The 26895-nt window shown below is 43.4% G+C and overlaps 1 protein-coding gene across 1 annotated transcript; it reads left to right on the top strand.

Annotated features, from left to right (window-relative positions):
* Positions 1-21939, top strand: LOC119393444 (glycoprotein antigen BM86). Its single transcript, XM_037660470.2, has 18 exons — positions 1-325; positions 2079-2210; positions 2729-2845; positions 3161-3280; positions 3981-4088; positions 4324-4383; positions 4858-4989; positions 5695-5823; positions 10312-10431; positions 12594-12697; positions 14817-14869; positions 16828-16970; positions 17705-17878; positions 18645-18717; positions 19382-19440; positions 20370-20490; positions 20567-20606; positions 21770-21939. The coding sequence occupies exons 1-18, from the start codon at positions 226-228 to the stop codon at positions 21800-21802; spliced, it is 1818 nt and encodes a 605-aa protein (XP_037516398.1). The 5' UTR covers positions 1-225; the 3' UTR covers positions 21803-21939.
* Positions 21940-26895: the final 4956 nt, after the last annotated feature.

Below are 26895 nucleotides of genomic sequence, written 5' to 3'. Positions count from 1 at the left end.
TAAGGAGGAGAGGCGCGAAGGGCCATCTGAAAAGGAATACTCTGTTTTCCTGCAGGTAGTCCAGAGGCGCAGTGACGCGTCAATTGGTGTTGTTACAGATACGCATGAAACGTAACAGCAGCGCAGCGACCGACAGGTGTGGCCGACGACAGCGCCCGTCTCCCCGTGTACTCGAGAGCACTCGACGCCTGTAACGGTTACGAGGGAACCGAACGTGCGCTCGAGATGAGAATAATTAACAACGAACGACCGCTTCCGTTCGGGGTGCTGGTCGTGGTGTTTCTGGCTAGCCTGACAACAGTCGCATCTGCAGAAGAAATTTCCGGTAAGACAACTTCAATGGTCAGTTAACGCATGAGGGTGAACCCTCTCATCCGTGGACGCTTCTCATGGGCGTTGCCGTTTGCTTGCGACTCGGTTTCGACAAGTGCCATTTTATCATGCGAATGCTCGTTCAATGAGAGAGTTCGGATAGATGCACTTGTTCAACAATATTTTTTTAGGTAGCTTTTCACGCCAAAAAACTTTGGCTTCTACAGTTTCCTGTGCATCTCCTTGCATGCAACTTTTAGTACACGGCACATCGACTAACTTCGCAGTACTATTTCCAACCGCTTCATTTTGTTTAACGATCATAGAGACCGTATAGCGTGACAACTGTAAAAACCTCATTTGACGGCCACTGTTATGCTTAATGCATGTTCTAGCCAACGCAAGTAGAAAGCGCTATATGCCACTTAGGTTTTTCCTACGCCCAGTATGGAAAACCAGTGTTGTCTATTGCGCTGTGGTATATTGCGTTGGCGTATAGCCCTGCAACTAATAGTGCATCAATGGGGCGGAAACGTGGGCTAGTTGGTTTGGCTGCATAGTGGAAAATCTGCGCACACGACACGAAGACAACGAAAAACGGAGGGATTATGAGGTGCTTATCCGTAACGTATATAGGTGCTTCCTTATGGAATAAAGGTCAGATGTTAGTCTGCGCTGGTCCTTGTGAACTTTTTTCGTTGTGTTTTCGTTTGGTGTACGCAAATTTTCCACTATAATAGTGCATTGCATGCGTTGTGTGAACGTTGCGGGTTTTGTCGTCAACGGCGGTAAGTTGTTTTTTTCTTTTTTTTTCGTCCGCTATCATTCCCCTTTATCGGATAATTACTACACATCAATTAAAATTACAAATCACGACACCTATGCTTTCAATTGCTTCAGTATCGGTTGGATTCATATGGTTTTGTACAACAAATAAACGAGCCCCTCAGTCCCACTTTTTTGTTCATAATGATGAGCGATGGGAACGGTGTTGTACTAGCAATCTGCACGAAAATCGGCCGATCGTCCTGTCGTCGTAACAGGCGCCTCAAGTGCCTCAAGAGACTAGTTTTTTCTTCTTGCGGACGACGGACCTTTGTGAACGCCTTTAACTAAGCGATTCGCGTGAGCGAATTCAGTCCACATTTCCTTCTGTCATCTACTTTTTCCACTGTCGTTTGCCAACCAATCCTCCAGCGCAGGGTAGCCAACCAGACATCTTTAACATAAGTTAGAAAATTATTATTCTAGTACAAACTATAAACGTCCTCCGAGGCTAAAAGCTGCCGTGAACAGCTTGACTAGACTCAGGAGGCGTTGGACATTACACGTCAAAACTAAACATAACTGTCACACTTTTAGATACATGCATTTTGACAGGATATGTAACATTCAACAAACAGACAAAGGTGAGGCCTTTTATACAAATAGCGATAACCTGGATAACCTCCCAAGATAACCTCCCTGCTTTTGCCTTTTTGTTTCATTTCGTTTTACTGCATTCTTGATGCACATTACCTTCAAGACAAGCGATCATGAAGGACACCGAAGTAAAGTATGGCCCTTATTTAGACATAACAAAACCATTTGTTATCCTGAGAGGGCAGAAAAGTATAGCACATGGATTTGTTCGTAAACATTGACAAGTGTCAAACGTCTTGCTCATACCTGCGTATCATTTGTACAAGCACGTTAGGCATAGGCACGACGTCAAATTCTTCAAGAGAGGTAATTCCCTAAATTCTTTGTCTTTCCTGGTACCATAGATCCGGATATATGTGCGTCTGCTGGGCTGCTGTGCGGAACTGTGCCCTGCGTTCCTCTCAACGGCAGCCAATATTTCACATGTTTGTGCGAAAATGAACGGTACTTCAACGCGACAGCACAGCGATGCTACCGTGAGTGCCTCAGCTGTCCATTTTTCAGCGATTATAGTTTCTTTTGAAGGCGAAACCCTAAAGGTGTCTCGTTGAGTGGCTAATTGAGCAAAGCACGGCACCCACTGACTACGTCACAATGACGCCATGCTGTGACATCACCATGTGACGCCATAATGACGTCACAGTTCGTAGACATTTGTGCCGTCATCATGACGTCACACGGTGATGCCATCACCTGGCACCATCGTTTAGTCAGTGGAGGAAGGAACAATGCCACTGGCTAAGAATAGCGTGGTAACTTAATACCAGTCTCAATGCGGTTCATTATGCCTTGGAAGAAGTCTGGTTCCCAATTGTTTAGCTTAGTGCACTATAAGTGCGTAGTAGGCTTGTGCCTTCGAGTGTTACAAAGAATAACATGCTGCCGAAAATTTTTAATCAGTGAGTCTAACGAAACGGTACATCACGTATAGATGCGCAGTCATTTGAGTGTTCCTGATCGTTGGCTTACTTTTCTCTTGTCACTGTGGCGGCAGATCTCGATTCTTGTTCAGAAATACTGTGCCATCCTGGAAAGTGCTTCGACAACAATGGAAGCGACACAGCCTCATGCGACTGTTCTGGAATACATGGAATGACCAAGGAATGCGAAGGTATTTACCAAGTTCGTTTGGCAAGCTAATTAGTTCATTAAGTACCCAGTTAGATAATTGGTTACTTGTTCGTTTATTTGTACAAGTGCAACGGGCAAGAAAGAAATAAAACTGAACTACGCGCAGTATTGTTTTTCACTATTTGCCACACTGAAATGTATGAGAAATGTTGCCGATCGATTCAGGCAAGTACATCTACGTTTGTGTTGATTACTCTATGGAATGCCACATGAGACTCATTGGATATACCTCTAAAAATGAGAGGAAAAATGAAGAGCTGACAATTTTTCTGTCTTTTCTTTTTTGTAATTGTAGTTGATCAAGCATTCAGAGATGAGTGCGTCAAGAGCGGTGGTAAACAGAACTTTGACGAGAATGGTTTCCCACACTGTGTTTGCCCGCGCGGCACTCAATTTGAGAACGACCGTTGTGTATGTGAGTATAGCACCGGCCTTTTGCACGTGGTTTTAGCTTCTATATGCTTCGCTTGATAATTTGCTACTGGCATGCTACTACTGCAGTGGCCTTCTATACGTTTCATTATGATGGATCTGCCCGAGTAAGCTAACTGCAGTGATGTTGGGCTGCTTGAAAAGGATACATTCCAAAATAAACGTTTGTAAGCTTTATGTAAGCTTCACCGCAGTACACTGCTGTACTGCAGTGACATTATTTAGTCCGCGGAAGTAAAGAGACCGTGCAACGGTTGTCTGGGCTGAGAATGCAATAAAGCAGGCGACGCACCCCACTGCACCCAAGGGCGACTGGGAAATCAAATCTGCAACGAGTTGTTCGAAGATTGAGGTATCGGTGCTCCCTTCTAAGTACTGACACATTATTTACGCTCAATTGCTTCTATTCGCTTAATGCTTGCTCGAATTATCATTTCTTTAAATCGCAATACGTTGGCTACGCTTGCACAACTGCACTGGAATAAAACTGCAACAAGATGTGTTTAGCTCTTTGTTTTAACGAGCCAGAAAGATTGCATACCCGCATGAAAATGGTATGAGAGAAACAGTAACAGTATAGCAGGTTAGTAACTCGAAAAAAAAAAAAGCCAGAAATCATTTTCATGGTGCATATGAACGTTGTGTGGAACTAAGCCTCTTTTTTTTGTTCGTTTGTCTTCCAGCTATCGCTTGCTTACTTCCGGACTTTACGTGCGAAGACATCTGCAATGACCCCAAACTCAGAGAAGATAAGCGCTGTTGCCAAAACTGGGAAGTCGGATCGTGTGATGGTAAAGACACGCATTTATGATCCATCAAGGCAAAAAGCAAAACTTTTGTTTAATTTAACTTTACTAACACCTGAAAAGTATGCATGAATGTGATATCGTTTATTGAAACGTTGAGCCACTCTTACGAAGTTGTTAATTGTTGAACAAATATCCAGTGCCAGAGCACAAGCTGCGGAGCCGGACCTTCAATATACCAGCAAATACAACTGATATTATCGTTCCATTCTTCTTACAGGGCATTATGAAGAAAGTTTCTGTCTACCCGGTACTACCGGAAATGGAAGCATCTGTACGAGTACGTATCTAATGTGTTCAGTTATGGTTTGACAAGTGAACTGGGCCAACATCGTAAATGACGTATGGTGAACGATATGCGCATGATAAAAGCTATGATCTCTCTATAGCTAAGAATGTCAGTCGTAAATTTCAAAGACAAATCGTACATTTTACATGAAACCAATTTTTCTCTACTTTAATAACAATAATAATTGGTGGGGTCTAACGTCCCAAAACCATTCCTTTTTCTATTTTAGATTTTTCAATAAATTGATAACTCAATACCTTAATAAGTTACAATAAGTTTCTCAGTAAGTTAAAGGGATTGCGAGACTTTTTCGTTTCTATAGATGAGTCGCAGAGCTGTAAATTTCATATTTAGGTCTATTGTTTGTTAGATTTCTTTTTTTTTAAACTTTTAGTTACTTGGCACAGAGAAACGTAGCGGTTATTACATAAAGCACGTGCTTGCTGAATATTCTTGTATACGCAGATGTATGTGCTGAGGACTTGCTTGGATCTGTCTGTGAACACGGTTGTACATACGAGAACTCATCAGCTCCTTACTATAAGTGCAACTGCGGGGATGACGAAGAGCTGAGCGCCGATGGACGGACGTGCCAAGGTAATTTTCTACTATGCTTAATATCCTGTTATAAGTCAAATTTGAAATTATTCCCGACACATCCTTTATACAGCTGTACACAAAACTAATTGGAACATGAAAGCAGTGCTTGTGCACTGCGTCCCAGCTCAACATCACAGCGCGCTCTCGAGTCTGGATTTCGCTTCGCGCACGCGCCTTAGCCGGCGTTCATAGTCATTTTACATCACTCGATTAAGTTTATTGTTATAAAGTTTTTTCAACTACGTCCCCGCCACTTGACCAGGTACCTAATCAAAGCCCGACTGCTCCTGCGGTGACGTCACCGCCGTATAGCGACGCGCTTGGCGATATTCAGCGGAAGCCTCTTCAAGCAAAAGGCATAACTATCAAAATCCGGAAAAAAATTATTTGTCTATTTCACAAGTGCGTGTCTTAGTCCAAGTGTTAATGTGGTGTTTTGTGCAGCAGAGAAACCTATTTCGAATAATTTTAATAAAGTCCAACTTGAATTCGAAATACTGTAATCAGCTACGTGTGCTGCCAGATATTGATTAGTCACCTTGGTTTTATCCTGTAGGTAGAGTTGAATGTAACTGTTGCTTTGTTCAACAAAGAAAATTATTTCGAATAAGTTTTGACAAAATTCTAACTTGAATTGGGAATAGTGTAATAATCTACTTTCGCTGCCAGGTTTTGATAAGTCATCGTGATATTATCCTGCAGCTAGAGTTGAATGTAATGAAGAGGAAGAATTCAGCTGCGAAGAGAATGGCCAAGAATGCGTCTACAAAGATGGTCAAGCCTCCTGCCAATGCCCTGCGGGCTCTGCGTTGATTGGTGACGTCTGTTCGGGTGAGAACATTCTTGCTATGTCTACTTAATCATGAAAATAATCAAGTTCACCATGTCGAGCTTGTGGTTTCGATATCCTCGAATCTAATAATAGCCCCAGTGTTACGAAGTAGACAAAGTGTGGGTAAATTGAGCAAAGGCTGCTAAATAAATTCCTCAGAGGAGTCCACCGGTAGATAATATCTCACATAGGCCTACATTCACACCTACAATAATAATATGTTATAAGTTAAATATCAAGTGATTACAGATATTCTGACATTTATTTTTCACAGAATAGGGACTTTTAGCTTGTAAGTATACTTTTTAACGTTACCGTGTTACCGGAATACCGGATTGCGTTAACCGTGTCACCGGAACGCATGTTTTACAAAAGTTTCAGCTCGCCATACGTAAACGTTTACGTACGTACGTAAACGTATATCTTTACTTTTGCGCAAACCACTAAATGTTGATGATAACTGCATTTAAGCTACATTTAATTGAGATAATATTGAACTACCGCTGCGGCAAATCATAAGAGAGGTTTTTAGCGTGTGCAGTACCGGATTACCGGACGATGGTGTCGACATCTTGTGACGCTTCGTGCAACCACAGTTATGGACACGTTTGTTTTCGCTTAGTGTTTTTGAGAGAAAAAACTCATTAAAAAGGCAACTCATTCGTAATTATGCCGCTGCAAGGCATTTACATTGCAAGTAGAATGCCCGATGTTTCTGCAATAACAATTCTGTGTTTGTCTGGTTCACCTTAGCGCCGCTAGATGGCGCCACCTATCCAGCCTGTCAGGGGCTTTAGGCCTCTCACGTTTACGGATTCGTATTCTAGGTCGCCTCGGTAATCCGGCTGAAACAAGGTGATCGTAAGTGGCGCGCGCACTTCGGCTTATTTTGACTCGGCGGCTGCAGTCTCCGCGAAGCGGATATCGCGAGTAGCCACGAACGAAGGTGGATTTGCGAGATAAAGCCGTAAACGCAAAGCCTACCATACGGCGAGTAGTTTACGTTCCGTAAACGTTTACCTTCCGTAAAGGTTCGCGCATGCGCAGATTCCATCCGGTATTCGGTAACACGGTAACGTAAAGAAGTATACGTACAAGCTAAAAGTCCCTGATATGGAGCACGTACAAGCACGGACACTAACACAAACAAGGACACCGCACGGACTTTTCTAGTGTCCGTTTGTGTGTGCGCGCCATATTCTGCCAAAAACGAAAAGTACTAACTAGCCCAATTATCGTTGCTACTGCATTCGGATGTTTTGCTTTTTTAGGGGCGAAGCTCCTTAAGGCGGCACCCGTTCGTCCCTCGTAGTAGTGCGTAACCAGTCGTAACGCTAGTACCAGATCTTGACCTCCAAGGTGGTGCCGGTGGGAGATTTTAGGGGCGAAGCTCCTTAAGGCGGCACCCGTTCGTCCCTCGTAGTCGTAGTAGTGCGTAACCAGTCGTAACGCTAGTACCAGATCTTGACCTCCAAGGTGGTGCCGGTGGGAGATTTTAGGGGCGAAGCTCCTTAAGGCGGCACCCGTTCGTCCCTCGTAGTCGTAGTAGTGCGTAACCAGTCGTAACGCTAGTACCAGATCTTGACCTCCAAGGTGGTGCCGGTGGGAGATTTTTCCTGTGCGTTGTTGAACAATAAAAAATTCGCAGCGTGCGCGTTAACTAAAAGCCGAATTCTTCTGTCTCTCATTCCCCATTAGCAGCCATTGGCATGTTCCAGTAGGAAACGTTAGTAGAAGTAGAAGTGTAAGTGTTAGATAAAAGCCGACTTCTTCTGTCTCTCATTCCCATTAGCAGCCATTGTTTACCTCCAAGGTAGTGCCCGGTGAGATTTCTCCTGTGCGTGATTAAACAATAAAAATTTTGTCCAAAACGCCGTTGATTGATGAAATAAACCAACGAAAGACGCCAGATGTTTTCTAAAAGCAAAACAAAAGAACGCCAGATGTTTCTAAAGCAAAACGAAAAGACGCCAGCTGCTTAACGAAAGACGCCAGATGTTTTCTAAAGCAATAGTTTTCTAAACAATGAAAATTCACAGCGTACATGTAAAATTAAAGTGAGCTGCAAGTCGTGATAACTCATCGAACCTTTAGTATAAATGCGTCCGATCTCACGTCGGTGATGATGTACTGGGCAGAATTCACGGAAGATTCACGGTTTACCGATGAACCTCCGCAGCTTCGCCCACTCATCATCATTCACTCCGTGGATATGCTGTGGTTTTTCCGTTCTTTCACAACGCCACGTTGCCGCGCTGCCAACTATACGCTATTTTCGTGTCAATGGGACGGCAGTTGGAGAACTCTATACCGCTGTTTCTTGCGTACATTCAACTCCCCTAGAGTCCTCATTCTACTTTTCTTTTTTAGGGGCGAAACTCCTTAAGGCGGCACCCGTTCGTCCCTCGTAGTAGTAGTAGTAGTAGTGCGTAACCAGTCGTAACGCTAGTACCAGATCTTGACCTCCAAGGTGGTGCCGGTGGGAGATTTTTCCTGTGCGTTGTTGAACAATGAAAAATTCGCAGCGTGCGCGTTAACTAAAAGCCGAATTCTTCTGTCTCTCATTCCCCATTAGCAGCCATTGGCATGTTCCAGTAGGAAACGTTAGTAGAAGTAGAAGTGTAAGTGTTAGCTAAAAGCCCACTTCTTCTGTCTCTCATTCCCATTAGCAGCCATTGTTTACCTCCAAGGTAGTGCCTGGCGAGATTTCTACTGTGCGTGAATAAACAATAAAAATTTTGTTCAAAACGCCGTTGATTGATGAAATAAACCAACGAAAGACGCCAGATGTTTTCTAAAAGCAAAACGAAAGAACGCCAGATGTTTCTAAAGCAAAACGAAAAGACGCCAGCTGCTTAATGAAAGACGCCAGATGTTTTCTAAAGCAATGGTTTTCTAAACAATGAAAATTCACAGCGTACATGTAAAATTAAAGTGAGCTGCAAGTCGTCATAACTCATCGAACCTTTAATATAAACGCGCCCGATCTCACGTCGGTGATGATGTACTGGGCAGAATTCACGGAAGATTCACGGTTTACCGATGAACCTCCGCAGCTTCGCCCACTCATCATCATTCACTCCGTGGATATGCTGTGATTTCTTCCTGTGCGTTGTTGAACAATAAAAAATTCGCAGCGTGCGCGTTAACTAAAAGCCGAATTCTTCTGTCTCTCATTCCCCATTAGCAGCCATTGGCATGTTCCAGTAGGAAACGTTAGTAGAAGTGGAAGTGTAAGTGTTAGCTAAAAGCCGACTTCTTCTGTGTCTCATTCCCATTAGCAGCCATTGTTTACCTCCAAAGCAGTGCCTGGTGAGATTTCTCCTGTGCGTGATTAAACAATAAAAATTTTGTTCAAAACGCCGTTGATTGATGAAATAAACCAACGAAAGACGCCAGATGTTTTCTAAAAGCAAAACGAAAAGACGCCAGATGTTTCTAAAGCAAAACGAAAAGACGCCAGCTGCTTAACGAAAGACGCCAGATGTTTTCTAAAGCAATAGTTTTCTAAACAATGAAAATTCACAGCGTACATGTAAAATTAAAGTGAGCTGCAAGTCGTGATAACTCATCGAACCTTTAGTATAAATGCGTCCGATCTCACGTCGGTGATGATGTACTGGGCAGAATTCACGGAAGATTCACGGTTTACCGATGAACCTCCGCAGCTTCGCCCACTCATCATCATTCACTCCGTGGATATGCTGTGATTTTTCTTTCTGCCCTGGTAAAAAGCACAATATCTCTAACTATGTGAACACCCCCCCCCCCTCTCCCCGTCCGGCAAGGTCAAAGCGCTGAAGTATCCAGACAACTATAAATTAGCATGTAGATTGCGGCCATCCAGCATATGAATATTTTGTATTTTGAAGCAGCCAGTTAGGCAGACTAATCACTAATGGCTTTTAAATTAGTCTCTAAGAGTGCTAGCATGTAAGTGGCGCCGTTTGAAAGATCGTTGACGCTACGTTAGTTCCTCAAATACGATAGTTCTTTGAAATGCTTTGCATTTTTAAAGTTGCAGTCTTGCTCAAATTCGGGAAGCTATATTCTTATGAACCTAAGAACCACCTGAATGAATAAGTCAAATAAACAAACTAGTGATTGGGTATATCCAGAAGGCACAGCTAAAGATTGCCGTTGGTGTAGTCACTGTAGTCACTCGCGACTACGCATTGCGATGACCGGAATAGGTAATGTATCATGCTCGCGATTTTAAAGTGACGTGGGAGTGCGGTTTCGAGTGAAGATGTTCCTGATGTTGAATTCTTTAACCAGGAGGCCTCTTTGTAACACATACGAGTCAAAGATCAGTTTCTAGAGAGAATCAAATAGATACATGCCTGGAGGTATGTTTAGTTAGCATTTTTTTTTACGCAGGCAAAGTCGCTAGCACCCGCTGTATCAGCAGCATGATCTGAGCGTCTTCATTCTAAAAAGGCACCGAACGAAGCTCAATGACTTATTTCATTGTTATTATGTTCCAGAGGAGTGCTCGTTCAAATGTCAGCCCCTATTAAGCAAGTGCGTAATTGATGCCAACATAGAAACATGCGTCTGCGAGTATCCGCTGAAGTGGGACTCCGCCCTTCGACAGTGTATTTTAGGTGAGTGACACGAACACTCGACAGGCTTTTTCGGTATTTTTTTAAAAAGATCTTGCAACATATTGTTCTATATGAACAGCTCGAACGATGAAATGCATAGGCGCCCATTCGAATGCCTCAATAAATATATTGTAAGAAGACTGTCCTTAGCTCAAGGTGAAGCTAAACTCTCTTGTGTCTGGTCCGACGATGCATTAACAATGAAAATACTTGGTCCAGGATGAACGCAGTACACTGACGTATCCTGGGGTGTCGTCACTTCTACAAACCTCTTTTGAATTAAAGCTATAGAGAGGCAGGGCTGGAGAGCAGAGTCTTACCTTATAACTAGGCTATGGATATGTATATAATTATAGTCTTGAAGTGAGAGAGAGGGAAATACAATAATGAAATGCTTGTATGCATTGTCATGATTCCTTGCAGACTTTTTGCATCAATTTCCGCCTGTCTGACGTTACCTATAATAAGCATTATTGAGCTCAAAACGGCCAAAATTATATAAAATTCTCTCTCTACAGCATCTTTCATAATCATATTACGATTTTAGCGCTCGAGAAAATCTCATAAATAAAGCACAACAAAAATATCAATATATTAAATATTAGCAAGACTGCTTTGTTCGCGTCACAGGAAATACATTGTCCTGATACTGCGCTGAAGAAGTTGACATTTCGACAGCCCATTTCGAGTAATTTTTTTTCAGCTTAATCAAGCAATAAATTTCGCTTATCAATGACGTCGACGAGCAATAGCCTGGATAAATAACTTATTTCTGCACTGAGTAATGCAGGTGCATTAAGCTTCTGTTCTGTTGTGTTTTGTTTTAACTGGCTTGCTGTGGAGAGGTTGACGTTCACATTACCTCGGCTACTCCATTTCTACAAGTTCTGCAGCGAAAAAAGGAAAGGAAAATGGTTACCCAAAATAAAAATTCAGCAACTAAAGAAATATGCATCAGCACACTGAAAGAAGTTAAAATAACATGGTAATGCACAGTTTGCTTGCAGAAGTTCACAATACGATAAAGCGCCCACACGCACACATCTTTTGTTATGCCCAAAGTATATGGACTAACACACTATTCCGTATATAGCAACACATATAGCAACACACCGGACTAGATAAGTTTATCTAGTCCGGTGTCCACGAAGAAGTCTTTCAGGAAGATGCGCGCAGTTTTCTGAAGATGCATTTCAGGCCACGGTCCATGTAATTTCTGTAATGTGAGGGGGCATCTGTCCAAACTTGTTAGTTTCTTCTTTAAGTTTTCTCTTTCTTTTGCGTTCTTTACGCACTCCAAAAGAATATGCCCATCATCCTCATATTCGCGACCAGAGTAGCATCCCGGTGAGCTGGATTGGTGCATCTTGTGCAGGATGCTGTTTGTACTATCGTCAGCAATATGAGCTCGAACACGCGAGCGCTTGGCCAATAGCCTCGAACCCTACCTCGGCTGATTCGCAGCGAGCGCTGTCTGAAACAAAGTGGAAAGGGCGCTGCGCTTCCACTAGCTGTCGACACACCCGCCGCGATATATCGTTGCTGCAAAACGGCAGCTGATAGCGTGTCAGTGGTCACTAGAAGTGATATAAATTCACATCAATGCGCACAGCCACACCCATTCAACCATCAGGCTATGCAGCTGCTGAGATATCAGTTGTGACGTAGCCTGCCGTGATGCACAGGCCATGCTTCTATTATAACTTTGTGGTGTTGGCTGGGCATTTCGATACGCCTCGTTTATTTATTTTGTTTTTCGCGCAATATTTTTCGGCGTTATCATTGCTAGCGGTCGATGGCACTGAATCAGCTGCCATTTCGCAGCAACGCTAGCGAAGCGGGAGTACCAAAAGTTAGCGGAAGAGCGCCCCTCCTTTCCACTCCGGTTTCGGCAGCGCCATCCACGTATCACGTTATCTCGGTTTTAAGGCTATTTGCCACGCGGTCGCGTGTTCGAGCTCATATTGCTCACGATAGTACATGCTACCCCCAGTCGAAGTCTGTGGAGTAACGTCTCTTTGTGTTGGGGGAATCAGAATGTATACCCTTTCTTAATTTATACATGTCCTCGCAATTCTTCAACTTGGGTTGTAAGCTTAACCTCAGTATTATGCACCAACTAGCCCCAACTGAAAATTTATTGAAATCCTTCAACTGCGCAGATAAACAATTTGCTTACATTACGACCTTCAAGCAAGACCAAATAGTCCTTACGGCCAATACGACGGACAGGTGCACTAATACTGAGAAGCTGATCCAAAGTGCCGTAAGTTTCAGATTTGTTTATATTTTCGAATTTCTTTGCCCAGTACTGCGCAGACGCTCGCGTTAATATCTTAAGGTTTAGAACACGTAAAGGCAGAAGTCAGGTCATTGAGCACAAAAATAAAAATGGGTTAGATGTGACGCAAGCCTGGGGTAAGTGCTAGCTCATAAAATCATGAAAGCGTGATGATTACTGGGGATCATAGTTATGTTTACTGTGTTTTATTCGCGTCAGCCCTACTGTATATTTTCCTTATGTTTCCGCAAGAATCTTATGGAAACATACGGAATGATTGGAATGGCATATACAGAACGTTCCAGTAGAAAGTCATGTCATAAATATTAGAGCATTTTAGTTTGACGTTTTTACGGCCCGCTCCGCTCCGAGTTGGCCCGCTTAGCTGTGGCGGAGCGGCTGTCGACTTTTTGGTTTTAGTTATTCGTTCTCCGCTGCCGAGCGGATCTTTCGCAGTTGCAACGCCCTCTGGAAAAATTCAGCCTCGTTAAAAATGAAAAACTGTTTTGTCACTTTTACAAAGTAACACAAATATGTATCACTTGTTCACGCAATATCCACACGTGCGCATGCGTTACCGGCCCATTTCAGGGAAAAAAATAAAGCGTCGACTTCAAGATAGTCACGTACAGTCAGCGCTGTAGCATTCCAGATCCACTGCAATCCGTTTGGACGCCAACACGGCAGTGATGTTTTCGTCATCTGTGCCGTCTTGTCTAGTTCGCGTCACTTTCCTTAACTCGGCGACTCGAAGTAAGCACAAATGTTCGTCTAATCTCAAGCGCTTTCGCGGCTTCCACTGCTCAGACGAACGTGAAGCGGCCGTGCACGTAGGAAGCACATTGAGCACTGGAGGCATCCATCTTAGAATATGCGGGAAGTCGACGCACGCGTCAAGGAGGGCGCGCACATCGACGCCCCTCGCTAGCGGGAACGGCAGCGACGGTCCGCGCTCCGCTTAGGCTCCCTATAAGCGGAGCGTGGGCCTCGCTCCGCTAGCCCGCTTACGGCTAAGCGGAGGACGCATGCGCACTCGCGCCCCCGCTCCGCTTAGCTGCTGAGCGGAGCGTAAAAACGTCAAACTAAAATGCTCTATTACTTTAACTTACGTCTAACCGAAATACTTATCTGCCACGAGTGACTACCGCAATAATAATAATATATGGGGTTTAACGTCCCAAAACCACGATATAATTATGAGAGACGCCGTAGTGGAGGGCTCCGGAAATTTGGACCACCTGTGGTTCTTTAACATGCGCCTAAATCTAAGCACACGGGCCTCAAACATTTTCGCCCCCATCGAAAATGCAGCCGCCGTGGCCGGGATTCGATCCCGCGACTTCGGGTCAGCAGTCGAGCGCCATAACCACTAGACCACCGTGACGAGGCGGTGACCACCGCAAGTATAAAGGCATCTATCTCAGTGGTGCACTGCTTGAACGCGATGATCAAACGCACGCGATACTTACTACGCATTTGTTGTTTGTCATGTTTAAATGCTTTTGTCATTACCGCCGTCCTCATCCCTCCTGTAACGTCAGCGATCTCTGGCCAATAAATTCGGAAGTAAGGCTGACAAGAGTCTGGCATGCGTAGTTTAATTGTGGGGTTAAGTTATCTTCGTCGCATTACACTACCTGTTATAAAACAAAGCTTGCATAAAATACAAAAGTGCAAGTCAACTTTACCGCAGAACATTGTTGCATTAGTTGCATTACAGCGAAGACAACGCATACTTTTGAGGTGTTTTGTTTTAGTACATTGTAGTTATGCGGCGAAGCATACAGCCCGTATTGCGGTGAAACATGCAAATGCATCATGGCCAAGCGTATCAAGAATAAAATGGAGGAACAGTCGTGTGGCTTGTAGGCATATTCCTTAATACGCTCCTCAATCATCATTCACTTCGTGGATATGGCATGATTTTTCATCTCTGCGGGCTCCCATCTTCCCCTGACTTCTGCCTAGTTTTATGAGTTTTATGAGTAATTTATATCAGTATGCACCTTAATAAAACAGTATTCAGGGGGTGGGGAGGGGGGATATTTTCTCAACAAATTAGTTGCGCTGTTATCTAATATTTAAAGCTTAATGCTGGTTACAGATGAAAAACGTATATGGTAAGAGCCTAATGGCTACGAGACTTCTCAAGTGCGGGTAAGTACTGTGTTCAATCTTGTTGCTTTCGATGTCATTACAACGACAGCTCAACAAACCTCGTTTTATACTTCGTACAGAGCACTTGCAACATTGTATAATGTACTGTGATAGCTGCTAAGGCATTCGATCCCCTTTAACACTAGGAACAAGTGCAGTAATTGTGAGATAAATAAAAAATTAATTAAAGCGCAAAAAATGACAACTCGCCGCTGGTAGGACCCGAACCCACAACATGCCCAGTCTATGCGCTGTCACATTAATACTAAACCTACTTAGAGTTCAGTAACTGTCAAATGCTCAATAAAAACTCACAGGGCCCTGTACGCATTCGACGACTCGAAGGCCAAAGCCATCTTTTGCTTCTCAGTCGATATATGATTCCTCCGAGGGGGCTGCGAAAGCATTCTGCACCTAACGCGGTTTCGCACTGCCCCCAGGACCAGAGGCAATGCTTCTGCACCTCACCTGGTTTTGCCTTGCCTCCGTGATCGGCCCACCTTTGACCAACTGACGATGTCATGCCACGGAGTCATCATGTGACGCCATGCCACGGAGTCATCATGTGACGTCACGTTATGTGACGTCACGATGGCGTCACAAATTTCGTCGATCTGTGTCTTCATGACGACGTCATATGTCGACGTCATCACGTGATAATTTCTTGCATTACTCGTGTTGACGCCGCCGAAGCCGATGGTCAATTTTCGCATTTAATGAGGCATCTAAGGCTTTCGCCTTAAAATCTTGCAGCTTCGCCAGGTGGCTCGTAATGCTAACCCGTGTCCCTGTTTCTCGATATGCACTAGCTTAAGCTATAGTCCGTGTCTTTTCTACTCACCTTTGTAATGAACAGCTTTTTTTTTTTCAACGGACTATCTAATGCAGTGGAGTAACAAAATATTGGCGGTGCGCAAGAACACTACACAGATACAGATAACTTCTAGATTGGAATTAACAGAAAAAAAACGTCGCTTTTTGTTAACTGGAAACGTAGTTGCATGTAAAAAGAAGGCTTCTAACAACAGAAATAGTGGTAAAGGAAAATTAAGTTGGGGAGTTTAACGCGCAGCAATTTTGCAGTTGGTTATAACTTATAAGTGTACACAAATGTTGAGTGCTCCGAAATGGTTTTGGAGCACCGGGGATCCTTTATCATGCGCAATCAGAGCGCTTACAGAAGCGTTCTTGTGTATTGTATATATTGAAATGTTGCTTGGACACAAATGGTGACCCCTTGCTCGGCAGTGCAACACCTTAGTCATTTAGCCGCCACTGTGGGCAAAAGTAAAGATAACTTAGTTTTTTATACATTCCTTAAATAGCACCCTGGCCTTAAATATTGTACAAAATAGTCTAATAACAACCATTAAATATTTCTTCAAAATTTACCATCACAATCATGGGAAATATCTCTCTTTCTTCTACAAGCTCCTCCCCCGTTGTGCTTATTCTGGTGCGAGTGCGTGTTACATACCTAATGTTGAAAAAGTGTGATCTGTTTTTCGTGAGCTTCGTGTCGTAAATGCACGGAGTTGCTGTCCTTATGCAGTCACGCGTTCCTTCTATAGATTTCTGGCCTTAAATATTGTTCAACAAAGTCTAATAATAACATATAAAAATTTCGTCAAAAGTTTACCACCCACTCATGGGAGACCTCTAGCCTCCTTCCACAAGCTCCTGCCTCGTAGTGTTTATAATATAGCGGCTACTTCTTTATAAGACAATAGAATATTCAATACGATATTCGAATTTTCGGAATATCCCCACATTCCTAAGAAAATGTGAACAGTGGTAACAGTAATGATAACGATGATGACTGTAATAATGGGGATCGTGATGAGGCAAATAACTACCACAATAAGTGTAAGAAAGGAAAAGTGGAGCCGAAAAAAACAGGTGGTGAAATTGTTTACTATTTCTGCCATATTTTCCCCCATCTCTGACATTATTCATAGCGAAGAGCACAAAGTGGAATTGTCATTTTCTGAAGAGCCCGCGCCAGCACTACTGAACAGGATACACTTGTGTGAGAACGAGGATACAAGAAGCAGTTGCTTTTTTGCACCGGCTTTGTACATCGTAAACGGCTCCGCTTCAGGTAAGTGAGAGCGCCTTATATATTCTAGAGGCTGTGCAAGCTTGAGGACTCACGTTATATTTAGTGCCTAAAATTAAAAGGCAAACACCTGGCATAGGTTTTCTTCAATCTATAATACTAACCATTTACACAAAAGGTCGCGTACAGTTTTGCCACAGACAGCCTGAACTACAGTTTGTGAACATTTTGTCACTCACTCACTCACTCACTCACTCACTCACTCACTCACTCACTCACTCACTCACTCACTCACTCACTCACTCACTCACTCACTCACTCACTCACTCACTCACTCACTCACTCACTCACTCACTCACTCACTCACTCACTCACTCACTCACTCACTCACTCACTCACTCACTCACTCACTCACTCACTCACTCACTCACTCACTCACTCACTCACTCACTCACTCACTCACTCACTCACTCACTCACTCACTCACTCACTCACTCACTCACTCACTCACTCACTCACTGCAATATGAGCTGTCACATCCCTCATCAATATGTGCGATTTCTGTAATTCGTTTTTCTTTTCATTCACAAAGTTCATCTCAAAGAATTTTCAGGGAGCGCATACAATGTTACGATCTTTCACAATTTGTTTAGGTGTGATTCTTGTATCTAAAGAAAAGCTTGCATAGCTGGTCAGAGAGGCCAACGAAATAAGCAATTCTGTACACTTGCTTGTTTCTCTTGAAAACGGCGCTTACCATTTATTGTTCCTGGCAGGCCCACGGGCAGTGGACTTGTGCGAGGCCTACTTGAACAACACTGACGCTGTCACCAGTGGCAGCCACGAGTGCGTCAGTGAAGGAGCCGGAAGGTACGTGCTTCGATGTGCGCTCAGAAGTGCGGGCGCAGACGTTGTCCAGCAGGGTTTTCTGAAAGTTCAACAGTGCCATGGTAAGCCATCTGCGAAAACAGCGTAGTTGCAGTTTTCGTCCGAAATGCGAGGCAGTGATCACAGTGTTCGAACAATATTACGCCCAGCAAATCTCTCTCTCTGCCGCGATATCGTTTCAAGTACATATTCACAGATACGTACGACACACTTAAGATGTGCTAACGCTGTCGTACCAGAACTTATAGGGGCAAGCTGGAGGATGTAATGACGTTGCGCTTCGCAACAATCACGAGAAATTATGCAGTCGATTGGAATACAAAGCACCTTCAGCTATCCATTCATAATTTTTGTTTTGTTTGTGGTAAGGACCAGATGTGTTTGCAGATTTAATGTTATTGAACATTCTGGCTTACTTAGGAAACGAAATGAGCTGCAAAGGCAACGCGAGTATTCAACCAATTTTTTTTTTCAAAAAGCAAGAAGCGCTTATAATTTTCGTTCACTACTGTAGCATGTTATACCCCTACAGTGCCACGCAATATAAACAATTATGGATAACGCCACGTACAGTCGTAATGAAGCTAGCATGGGCGACGAACTTAATATGAATGCAGTGAACCAACGCAACGTTTTAACAATTTAATAAATTTTGCCCATGCGGCGTTCTGGTGGTGTACTTTGTTACGGACAGCTTATGCGAAGATTAAATAATCGGAATCACTAAATTTTTCTCAACACATCATTTCCTCACTTCTCGTAGCAAACAGTTTACTCTTATGGTAACAACAACTGGAGACAATTATCACATTAGACTGTTTATTGCAGAAGGCTGCCGTCCAAATCCATGCCCTCAAGACTGTATATGCGAACCAGACGCAGTAACGTCATATAAATGCAAGTAAGTAAAACAGCAAACAAACATCTTATGACATTAACTCTCGCATCTACCTCAGCACCTGCGTTGCAAGCATGTATGTATGTATGTATGTATGTATGTATGTATGTATGTATGTATGTATGTATGTATGTATGTATGTATGTATGTATGTATGTATGTATGTATGTATGTATGTATGTATGTATGTATGTATGTATGTATGTATGTATGTATGTATGTATGTATGTATGTATGTATGTATGTATGTATGTATGTATGTATGTATGTATGTATGTATGTATGTATGTATGTATGTATGCGTGGACGGCTACATACATACATACATACATACATACATACATATCACGTAAACAGAGAAGGTTAGTATGTGCTTTGTAGCACTTGCAGAAAACCAAGAATCCGTTCAGGGAATCAAACGCACGCCGGTAGAGCATTTTACGCGGAAAGTGATTTACATAATCCTCTTTTTGGCTAATGGTATTCCTATAATTACAACAATGCCGCTAAAATGTCACAGCCTGGAAAAAGTAATATGCATTTCATGTACTCAATTTTTATCGCTCCCAGCCAACCAACCAACCTTTTTTTTGCAGTAAACATACGCTGTTTATTCATCTGTGCCGTCTATACATAGCTATGCTGACGTCTCTATCTTTTGTTTCAGCTGCAGGGAAAACACCACAGCAAAGACTCCACAGCCGCCACACCATCAAAAAGCGCCATGTAAGTGTAACAATATCTTATGAATGTAACGGGACTCTGCATCGAGACACTGATTGACTGTGGCCACTGTAGTAGTTCAACAGGAGAAGCGTTCCCAATAGCTGCGGTATCTATTTGATAACAGTTTGGTTACCCTCCTTTGGCGCGAAGCAGCTCTGCGCGGTAGTTCATTTTAATTTCATTACGTTCATGACACCAAATTGTTCACTTGTTCGGCATTTGCAAGATAATTTACGATGGTTTGAAAACACTGTGGAGGGACGACTGAATAAAACTTAAATTTGAACATATCTTCGTAACAGCATTGCGTCAGCGAGCTACATATTTCGGAGGGGAGAGCGGACCCGGGGCAACAGCGCAAGCAACGCAAGGTAACTTAAATGGGAACGACAACCATCGCTCGTATCATCCAAGCAAGTGTTAGTAATTTATAGTTAGCGAGTTATCAGAAGTCATTTTGGTTTCAGATTGTTTGTCATAACGAATATCATGAGTACGTCACCATGGGCGTACAATAGCAAGAAATGCAACTTAATTGCGCTGTACAAATGTTGCATCGGAAAAGAACTATACACAAGTGCTGCCGTACTGCTTGAGCTTGTTTGTTGTTGTTTTTTTTCTTTTGATACAAGCTTGAGCCAGTGCGTATGAGCTGCGGAAGCTTGTTTTCACACGATGTGACTTTTTGTACGATTTCACGTCGATGCCTGCTTTTCGCTCAAGGTTACGTTCACGTGAAATATACAAGGTTTCCGCCCTAATGAAAAAACATAGGTTGAGTATTATTTAACGCAATCACGGTACAATATAACATGGGGAAAATATTTCATGGCCTAACGCATGCATTTCTGGGCGGTCTTTATGGAGAACACGAATTTTCTGTCGCAAGTGATGCCTCTAAAGCTGCCTCCATCGTCAATCATTCGCAGTTCCAACCTCGCCGACGGCATCGCGAGAATCAACCAGTCGTGTCTGGGCGACCGTGGCTATTGTCATCGGTATCTTGATACCTGCTGTTATCGTCATCATTCTGCTAATGAAGAGGAAGACGTAAGTGTTTTTGAAAGGATGAGCGGCTTCACGAATACCGCACTGTTTTAACGCACAATTTACTTTTTCTTTACAGAACGTACATAGTTACACCTTTGAAAAAAGCGAGCAGCAAGGTGAGAAAGTCCCGTGCGTTGCAAACAATTAGTGTTGTGATTGTGTAAACCATATGGCCGTTGAAGAAACATGTGCATGCGAAGCAACATCTTTCATCGTCGTTCAAGTGCTCAATAGCCAGGTGAAACGAAATTTAACCTTGTTAATTTGGTGAGAAATTATTAGCATACACTATTGCAGTAATGTGATCCTGGCAAATTTTGACAGCCCGTGATTGTGTAATATATAACAGCACATACGCAGACAACACTGATTTTGTACTGGGACCGTTCGGTAACGGTGCATGCGCGTGTTATGAATTCAAGAACAGTGTCATTACCCAATCTCCACTTTTGATACGCTTTGCCGTATAACAGCAGTATATTGAGGCACAACTGAACGCTTCATGTATTAGGCTGCGTGACTGTGCCACCACTTGCAGCTTAATACACTTCACAACAATACATTGTACACGCTTTGCCGCATAACAAACCTGTATTGCTGTGAAGACAAAGTTAAAAAAAACTAATATCAGGTTTGCATGTGAGGCCATTCCGGGGCGCGGGGCACCTGATGGTTAGCGAACATGACGTAAATCCCAGAAAGCCGCCTTCCAAATTTTCTAGCGCGCCTCGGGCAGCCGTGGAATCTTGGAAGAGTTAAGTCGGGTGTTTTCCAAGCTCATTTGGTTGAACGCATCCGTTCAGTAAATCTGCTTCGGCTCGTGCGATTAAAACTTGGAATGGGCCCCCATATTCCATTGCTAACATAGGTGACCCATTGAGTGTCAGAAAAAAGCTTTGTTCTTTTCGCAACGCTGTTCTCTTGTCCTAAGTAAAAGTTGCAGAATTTCAATTCTCTGAGCTTACTTTTTTACGTTCACCAGCTCACTGTATAATGCTCGGTTTGTATTTATATGTTTCGATATATAGTCTATGCATACGTTACATGCAGTCTGAAAATCTCACGTGTGGTAGGGAAAGAGCGTGAGAGTACTGTTGGGTGTCCTTTGGTCGAATACAAGCATTTCTAACTGCATTTCGAATGTATTTCTTTAGGCGCAAAAAAAAAAAACAGGCTATAAGAGCTTAGACACGTGCGACGTGGCATCAAGCGCACAACCACCAGCAATACTTCGCGAGCCTTCTTCTTGGAATCGCAAACATTCCCATCTTCTTCGCAGGATTTTCAACCGCTCCCTACAGAAGAGTGCTGAGTTCAAGCAGTGAAGCGATACTGAAGCAACACCGTGCTGTTCACCCCGGCTGTTCAAGCGCGGCACAATAGAGGCAACGCCAGAGATTCACGTGCTCACTGAATAAGCGATATGCTAAAACAAGCATCGCAACCGTGCGAATAAAGCCATTTCGTATCAAGTACTCAGCTTTTATTATTATTATTATTATTATTATTATTATTATTATTATTATTATTATTATTATTATTATTATTATTATTATTATTATTATTATTATTATTAACCAGCGAATAGAACGGTGTTAATAGCAACCACTCCTTTGAATATCCTCTCCAAGCAGTGCGGCCGCGAAAAGCATTGACAGAAGCCGCAGATGTTCGTGGCTTCGATGCACATGCGCGCTATTATTAATTTACCGTAATGCGAAATGTGGCTCTCATTTTTTAATCATCAGTGTTTTTCTAGCCAGCACCTGATATTTGTTTTTGTCTACCAAATTATTACTCGACACAAGGCGCCTGTACACTACTCGCAGTTTCCTGAATACTGTCGGCAAGACTACCATTCTTTTTATTCACTTTCGCCTTACTATGCATAGTTTTTTTAATGGCCTGGCGTAGAGCCGATTTTCTGCAAAAGTACGGCATTACTACAAGAAATCGAAATTTAAATTAAACTGACTTAAATTTTTTTCAATTTGTTTTATACGACCACTTTACAGCACGTATCACAAGTTAGGAATTGTACCTAATAATTTTCCAAGGCATAGTTAAGACAAAATCTCAGGAAGCCACCATATCTATCTATCTATCTATCTATCTATCTATCTATCTATCTATCTATCTATCTATCTATCTATCTATCTATCTATCTATCTATCTATCTATCTATCTATCTATCTATCTATCTATCTATCTATCTATCTATCTATCTATCTATCTATCTATCTATCTATCTATCTATCTATCTATCTATCTATCTATCTATCTATCTACTATCTATCTATCTATCTATCTATCTATCTATCTATCTATCTATCTATCTATCTATCTATCTATCTATCTATCTATCTATCTATCTATCTATCTATCTATCTATCTATCTATCTATCTATCTATCTATCTATCTATCTGCATACATTTCAATAAAATCCCTAATTTGTGAAGTGTGGTAGTATAATACCGTGAAACGACCTTTTCAAGACAACGTGTACTTCTTAGGTTGTTGGCGTTTTGCTTGTACGAAAACAAACGCCCAATAAATAGCGAGGTCACGCACTCGCTCCATTCTCCTAAAGAGCGTTGCAAATTGTCACGGAGCAGCACAATAGGTCTTAAACTAACGGCATACAATGAAAAAAGAAGTGAACTGAACGAAAATATTTCTAAATGATTAAAATGAAATTATATCATAATTTCCCATCGTACCACGTACATGAGCGTTTATTGCGGAGAAAGCCTTAGATGCCTTCATAAAACGCCGAAATGGACCGTCGGTGGCGGCGTCTGCGGCGTCACCGTAAGCACGAGTGACGCAGAAAAATCACATGATGACGTCACCGTATGACGTCATCATGACGCCACAAATCGACAAAATTTTTGACGTCGTTATGATGTCACTATGACGCCACAAAACGTGATCTCACACGATGACTTCATCACGTGACAGCGTCGCTTGGTCAAAGGTAGGGCGATCACGGGGGCGGTGCAAAACCGCCCCCGTGATCCCGCCCGAGGTGCAGAAAGCGTGCAATGCCTCCGATCCTGGGGGCAGTGTAAAACCACGTTAGGTGCAGTAAACTTTCGGAAGAAGGCAGGGGAGGACCAACACAACAACTGAGAAGAAAATCTTTTAATTTTTTTATCCTAACGACCAAGTGGAAAGTTGTAGCCGTCGCCAAGAAATGACTACAAGTCCTTTATTTATTCTTTCTATTTCAATGAGGAAAATCGTATGCATGCGAAGAGCATGGAAAAATATTTATTACGAGACTGCGCGACCCATATTTAAAAGTTATTTTTGTTGTGTCTGCCTAGTGAATTAAATGCAGAACAGACGTCGTGAAATGGCTTCTTTCATGGTAAACCTAAACAAATCCGCGGCGAGTACGAGTTTCAGGGTACCTTCTGAAAACGTAGATATACGCTGTACAGCCGCGTTGACACTAACGAGTTGCGCAAAAAAGAAAAAAAAAATCTACTCGCAGTTGGAAACAGCTCCGGCTTGAATGAGACAAGAGCAAGAACAAAAGGATATATGAAAGTACGGAATAGTAGTGTAGCAAACAGTAGAAGTCGAGACAGATACAAGACGTACAGAGCGTGTCGCGTCGCCCTCGGTTCGTTAGCCAACAAGCCGGTTCCCCTAATAAGCGGACGCCTCGCTGCAAATGTCGCGCGAATAAAAAGAAGGAGCCGAAAGGAGATCGTGAAAGTAGGGGGAAATGGCGCTAGAAGAGAGATGTTTAGGTTAACGCGTGCTAGGCTGGGCGTAACTTATGGCACTGAAGTCACGAAAGAAAGCAGAATGCTTTGTGCGCGCGTTCACTCCGCGGGCGTTAGGAGAAGGAACGCGAAGCAGTAGCAGTTTCCTGCGGATACTGCTGCGAAGTTCTTGATTTGTGTTTGTTTTGCTTTTGGCTGTGGAATTACCGCATAGCGGGCTCGTCAACGCTGCTGGATACGACAGGTAGGCAGACGCTCGCTTTAGCAGTGAAAAAGAAAAATATTATAACGAGATTACGAACTGCAGGGCCGGGTTCGAACGGCGAAAAAAGAGCATGCCATATCTGAGTTCAAATGTTTTCTTTATCATGTGTCCGCATTCGTGTGAGCTAATCATCGCTTCGTGTGCTTCGCTTTAAGTACACTTCATAATAGGTTCCCCGAGACTTCGCATGTTCTGTGCACATTCTTATTCAGAACGAAATTGTTGGTATTGCTCAAAAGAGTGTGGTTTTGCTGAGAACGACAATACCACGCTGCTTTGCTGTATTACGCATGTTTTTCACTGCCGACCTCTATCGCAAGAGAGCCTAAGGCGTGTCGGTGGAATCTGTTGTCAAAAAAACACATCATTCGTATTTGACGAAGCCGGCAAAGTGTTTGGTGCATCTTGTTTCGTTCGTGTGAATGTTAAGCGTGTACACAATAAACAATTCATTTAACGGATAATACAAACGCCGGTAGCATTCGGACCACGTTTCAGAATATCCCGCAAGAATCGAGTTTCGAAACTTGGAACAGTAAGCGAGGTCTCTCTTAGATAAAACAGAACCCTCATTTCACTTTCAGCGCGGTACACTGCAGAACTGACTTGGACTTGACGCCCTTGGTGCCGCCCTTGGACTTGAAAGAAACACCGTTTGAACCAAGCGTTCAGGCACCGTAACGGTAGAGCATTATTCTGGGAGCAAAGCTTCTAATTTATTTTACCGATAGCTACCAGGCGGCAGCTCTAGCCCGCCTTTCACAAACGCGGTGGGTAGTGGTTTGACTATACGTGTAATTTTATAGACGACGTGTACGGTGCCTCAATAAGCTCTTTCACGATCCTTGATTGCAATTCCTACCCCATGGTTAATCTCTTAACTTCTTCTTTTCTTTTCTTTTTTTCTTTGCCGTGACTGCAGATGTTGGCAGAAACCTCCTTTGAAGGTTACCGGTCGATACCGGAAAATTCTCAGAACAGACATCCTTCTTTGCGACGTCAGAAAACGGCTTAAATGCAGGGAACGAATAAACCGGAAATGAAAAAAAAAAGTTCAAGTTTTTACTAAAACTCCTCGCGTCGACTTCAATTTCAAAGCAACCGCGCTCCTTTATAGGGATTCCCTATACGCCAAACACAGCTGACAAGCTATTCGAGTCTTTAGGCTGAAAGAAAGGGGTCTTTCATCGAGACACCTCTTAGCAAGTAAACACGTCTCGAGTCTTGACGTGGGTAGAAGGTCTACCAGCTGAGGAGTCGACGGCGCTCAAAGAAACCGCGACTGCTTAGGAGCCCTTCGCGGAGCTCTGTGTTAGCGGCAGAATAAACACGCTGGCCGACCTGCACGTGCCTATACAAACTATCCCTTACCGATGAGTCGTCTCGGCTCGGGCCTTTAGTCCGCAAACGATCGGCAGCGTTCCCTGTGGTCTGCCACGAGGCAGAAGATTCATTGCGAGCTTCGTACACGCGGTGCGGTCACGACGCGGACGATTCCGTGATTTGCTGCGGGCAGAAGAGACGCGGCTAGATGCCGCCCAACGCGAATGCACACAGCTGGTCAACTCGGAAAGCCCCTGCAAGCCGCGTTGCCGGAGGATGCTTCCCGAAAGCGAACGCAGTGCAACCTGTCGGCGACGCCGAGGCGTTACGCATTGTCGTCGTGTAATCGCTGTCAATGAAACGTCTTGGCGAGGTCACGTGTCAGTGCGACAAATAAATATATGCGACGGACGTCCACAGTACGTTCCCCTAATCCCATGGCGTAAAATTTCCGAGTACAGGTGTCACGACCTTCAAAAGTGATTGTTTGCCTGCCCAACCCTAATGACTTCACCCGCCACGGGCGTAGTCAGAAATTTTGCGGGGGGGGGGGGGGGGGGGGGGGGGGGGGGGGTATATATAACCCTTTATGTATGTTCGTACATGTTTTTAAATGTGTGCATGCAGACATACACAGCCACAAGTGAAAGTTTCTGCGAGGGGGGGGGGGTGTACGCCTATGTCACACGCCCCTCCCTCCCCAACTGTGAGACGCAATCGAAAAATCAAAGTTACTTGCATTGAAGCTAAACTCTACCCGGCCTCACTTCCAGTTCACTAGTGTCTCGCAAATTATTTTACAAGAATACTCAATTGAAGACTAAGCCTCACTAATGTGTATCCGACCGACCACACAATCTTGATCAATCTGCGTCCTGTAGCACTTGCCTTTAACCGTATATGTATCTAAAGGATTAAAGATTACTCTTCTTTGCGAAAAAAGAGTGAGAAGCCTTTCTGCATGAACTGCTTCTTCCCTACATCAGGTGGCGCTGCTATCACATTGCGGCAGTATCGAGAGCTCCGAAACAAGCCTCAAGAGAGGAGGCATGGGAGACCCAACTTGAATCAGAGAGCTT

Source organism: Rhipicephalus sanguineus, chromosome 5 (genome assembly GCF_013339695.2).
Source record: "Rhipicephalus sanguineus isolate Rsan-2018 chromosome 5, BIME_Rsan_1.4, whole genome shotgun sequence".
Taxonomy (NCBI): domain Eukaryota; kingdom Metazoa; phylum Arthropoda; class Arachnida; order Ixodida; family Ixodidae; genus Rhipicephalus; species Rhipicephalus sanguineus.
This window is presented reverse-complemented; position numbering and strand designations above follow the sequence as displayed.